The following is a 4,291-nucleotide window of genomic DNA, read 5'->3' as shown; positions in this document are numbered from 1 at the left end:
TCCCACCTCGCGAATCCAAACTTGCTGACCGGGGTCGATGTTGGAGGGCCGGACATTGACGATCGGCACAATGATTCTAGAGCTGATTTTGCACACTCAGAGCCAACGACGTATATTAATGGACCAAAAATAAGGTTTTAGGGTATTAGGCTGTCAACAATTCTAGGGTTGACGGGGCAAATTTGGGTTTCAAAAAAAAATTGATGGTTTTTTTATTAGACAATAAAAAGTTCAGGATGAAATTGGCACTAGGATAAGGGTTGTTTATGAGACGAAAAAAAGTTTCAGATATAATTTGGGGTGCAGCTAAAGTTGGGGTTTTTTTAGGGTATATTAGGCCGTAACAAATCCACTAAATTCGAAAGATAAGCATTTATCATCAAGTTGGTTTAACGACTTCCTTTTCTCCTTTTGATGTCACCTGTTACGGTCGTTCACCCAACCGATCAACACCTATGTAGAAGTGTATGTAATCTTCTTGTTCTTAAAAAACGAAAAGGCGATGACAGAGGAATCTGAATTTCGGGGAAATGGTTGATGAGTTCCTTATTGAAATTCTTGTTTTACTTCCTTGCATTTCAATGTCTATGGATATTCGGCCAAAAACAAATGTCTATGGATATGGATGCCATCTGAAGAAGGCCAGGACACCAACAAGAGGAGCATTAATATATGTTGTTGGCTCCGAGTGTACAAAATCGGCTCTAGAATCGTTGTACCGATCCTTGATGTCTGGACCTCCAACGACGGCCCCGGTCAGCAGGTTTGGATTCGGCCTTCTGCTCTCGAAGTATGGCGTCCCGTCCTTGCAACCGATCTGTTGTGGGTGTTGATCTAGGGACGGCAAGGAAGAGCCTCTGTGATGGATCCTTTGAGGGAATTTCCTGCCGTATCCCACCATGTACGACATGTTCATTGGGTTGCTTCCTAATATATAGTCCACCTGCCAAATGGAACGACCAAAGATAGATATAATGAATCTTCCTAAAATTACTCTCTTTCTGATCTTTGATTTTGTCATTCTCTTTTAAGCTTTGCCAATTACTTCAACGATTTTGCTTCTCGTAGTAAATAACGAGCCATGAACTATGGCCTTCATAGTTGACGAGCATGTGCACTAGTCTTATGACCACACATGCTTTGGTTCAATTGCAACCTGCAATTGAATTACTGAGCGTGAGATGTACCTGGCCTCTAGCTACTTGAATGAGCCTGGCTGGAGTGGCCTTTACATTGCCGCATTGAACAACCCGTTTGGCAAGGTTCGTGTAGCGAGCATATACGACAAGGAGAAAGGACAGAGCCGTGGCGTGCTGCAGGTTGCTCCCTCCTGGTTTGAATAGGAGCCCCCCTGAATGAGTTGACAGATTAAGCAACAGTTGCTCACTGAAGGATGAAAAGAAAATGTGTAGACATAACCAAGTTTGATTGTTGGATCAAGAATTCAGCAGTGAAGGTTACTAAATGCGAAGTCACTACTTGTCATTTATCGACAAGATCAGCAGAAATTAGGAAGAAACGTGAACCTGGAGTGCGAAAAATACCAGGGGAGTAGTTGACGTATTTGGTCGGCGATTCAGGCAAAACTGAGCACACAAACTTGTCGGCATTGACCATGAAGAGATCTGTATTGTTATTATCCTTCATGACGATCTGCGGCACAAACAGTGGGAAGCAAAAGTAATGCATAAGAATGAAATACATGGAGCTTTTCCCTGGGTAATTTTTTAATAGGGGCGATGAAGTGAAGATTTAAACCAAAGACCTCAAAAGCGAGGACATTGATACCGGCATTCTTCGTATCCCACCCGAACTCGGCAAAGCTACCTACTCCATTAGGAAGGGAGTTGAAGGTTTTGAACTTATAGTAGTCCAGATGATGTATGTTTTGCACAACATAATTCCAGTAATTAGGTGCCTTGGTCGCCTTGAATAACCATGATGCTGCCCAAATCAACTCGTCCTGTAATTTTGAAGCGAGCCTTTCGAAATTAAAACTCTTTCTTTGATAGGTTATACTTCAGAGATTTCAGGGATAATGGAAAAATATACTGTGAAATTACACGTACATAAACTATGTAGAAAAATACTAGTATTTTAATAACTGGCGTACCTCATAACCGCTGAAATCACAGTAGAATGGGCACACCCTTGGTCCAAGACTGTCATTGTACGACCCCTTATACTTATCCGCAAACTCAAACACCTGAAACATATATCACATGTCCTTATAAATTCGCTTTCCAAGTCTAATATGCTTGCCTCTACGACTCTCTTTTTTTTTTAAATAAAAGATGTTGATACTCGGGGACTTACTGTTTTAGCCCGACTTAGGAGCAGGGCCGAATAGCGGTGATCAACTGGCCTAAAAGCCAATGAAGCAGCGGCCAAAGCGGCGGCAATCTCAGCCGAAACTTCCGAGCCGGGGAACTGTGCACTCACACTATAAGGGGTTCGAGGGGTGTTCATGTCCTCGGGCCTCTCCCAGCAGTTGTGGTCACCGTAAGGTTCACCGACTTGTACAAACACGACCCCGGGCACGCTTGTGGCCTTGAGGAAGTAGTCGGTGGCCCAGCGGATCGCGTCGAGCGCGTGTGGGAGATGCGGGCCCATTTCCCTCCCGAACTCAGATACGCCCCAGGCGAGCATTGTGGTGGACCATGCCATTGGGAAGTTGAACTTGACGTTGTCGCCTGCGTCGTAGTAACCACCCACCAAATCAACCTGCGAGACAGATCAAATGTATACAGTGACAAATCTGATGTTTCTATGTGCACACTCATGTCAATTCCTACTTGATCATTCTAAAATAAGCGCAGGTTTTCCCAAGAAATCATAACTACATCTAACATGTCATATTGGAGGAGAGGAACGACCCAACCAACCTAAAGACTTTAGTAATAGCGCGGGAAAGTGCAGTGAGCTGGGCAGATTTCTTTCCAGGTGGAGGTGAGATTTCAATAGCCGCCATGAAGGCTCTTATATCACATTCATGAATCTCAAGGAAGAAAAATCGAGAAGTGCATTTATTTACTCACTTTTTCCATGACAAGCGAAATGAAGTTCCTTTTCAAACTTTATTTTTTTGCTGGAATTATGGTAAAATTGGCAAATTACTTTTTCTCTTGTATAAATCAGTTTCCTGTATGACGTTGGTCTCCGCAAAGTATGCATGTTTCCTTCTTGCTAAAACCTAAACACAATGCAAAGTAGACGCGTGCACTGATTTCCTCGACATTGACGTCGACTGATGGAAAGGCATTTTGTTTCGTCAAATAATTGATTCTCGTACTATTTCAACGTTCATACGTGTGATCTTCCCTTATTAGGAGGGGAGAGAGAGAGAGAGGAGATGAACGTACGCCGATTTCAAAACCATCGCGAAGACCAGAATCCTTCCTCCAAGTCAATCTCTGGGAAGGAGGCAACTTGCCCGATCTCTGGCCTTCGAAGAAGAGAATGCTCTTGCTCAATGCAAGTCCATAATTATGCCCCGAGACTGAAACCACCATCGCCGCCATTAACATTATTGTGGATCCAACTCTGACGGCATCACTGCTTCTTGTCTTCCCCATCATGTCTGTTTATCTCCTGTGTGAATGTAAAAGAAACTGAATGATCACGACTGTATGAATGACTGAAATACAGTGATGAGTTTATGTATTTGTAGTCATGATGAAGGCGAAAGAAATAAGACGAGAGAGACGTGGCTTTGATTTGGTTTTGATTAGGCTGTACTGGGAGGGTGAAAGAAAGGGCAGAGGGAGTGTGCGAGGCTTGTGCAGATGGTATTGGTGGAGGGAGTGTGCGAGGTTTGTGCAGATGGAATTGGTGGGTGGCACAGGCGCTTGTGCAGCCTCCGTATAAGGCGTCTATCTTCACTGCATTTGGACTTATATCTTTGATTCATTGTTTGCCCATCCTGGCTTTTATATATGTGACCCTAGTGAAGGAAATAACAAAGACCACATATATAGCAGGACAACACTTATTAAGACATATAGTCTGTGTTTGGTAATTAATCTGGAAATGTATAGCCAGGATGATTAAATAGGAAAAATTTGACGTCCTAATGAAGGAAATGATAAGGACCTCGTATATGGCAGGATAACATTTATGAAGACAGAAATGCTGTGTTTGGTAATCCTGAAATTTACCCTGGGATAGGACTAGATAGAATAGGTATGAGATTAGGGATTTCGCTATATCCTATCAATTGTTTTGTGAATGAACTAAAAAATGCACAAATGTCGTGGTCCTATTCCCCATCTCTTTGTTGATTTTGACTATT

General features: G+C 42.9%; 1 protein-coding gene across 1 annotated transcript; it reads right to left on the bottom strand.

Moving 5' to 3' along the window:
• Positions 1-546: 546 nt before the first annotated feature.
• Positions 547-3,589, bottom strand: LOC115693759 (endoglucanase 8-like). The gene is made up of 7 exons (XM_030620818.2): positions 3,363-3,589; positions 2,317-2,724; positions 2,114-2,206; positions 1,766-1,963; positions 1,545-1,653; positions 1,188-1,351; positions 547-943 (listed from the first exon to the last, which is right to left on the bottom strand). The coding sequence occupies exons 1-7, from the start codon at positions 3,576-3,578 to the stop codon at positions 614-616; spliced, it is 1,518 nt and encodes a 505-aa protein (XP_030476678.2). The 5' UTR covers positions 3,579-3,589; the 3' UTR covers positions 547-613.
• Between the last annotated feature and the right edge of the window lie 702 nt (positions 3,590-4,291).

Source organism: Syzygium oleosum, unplaced genomic scaffold, assembly GCF_021117445.2.
Source record: "Syzygium oleosum isolate NSW1041296 unplaced genomic scaffold, Sole_v2.1 Sole_v2.40, whole genome shotgun sequence".
Classification (NCBI taxonomy): Eukaryota; Viridiplantae; Streptophyta; class Magnoliopsida; order Myrtales; family Myrtaceae; genus Syzygium; species Syzygium oleosum.
This window is presented reverse-complemented; position numbering and strand designations above follow the sequence as displayed.

Coding starts and splice junctions, on each gene's coding strand:
- LOC115693759 (XM_030620818.2), bottom strand. CDS start 3,578: ATGATGGGGAAGACAAGAAGCAGTGATGCCGTCAGAGTTGGATCCACA. Junction 1,964..2,113: donor GTGATTTCAGCGGTTATGAG/GTACGCCAGTTA, acceptor TCAAAATTACAG/GACGAGTTGATTTGGGCAGC. Junction 1,352..1,544: donor ATACGTCAACTACTCCCCTG/GTATTTTTCGCA, acceptor CAACTCATTCAG/GGGGGCTCCTATTCAAACCA.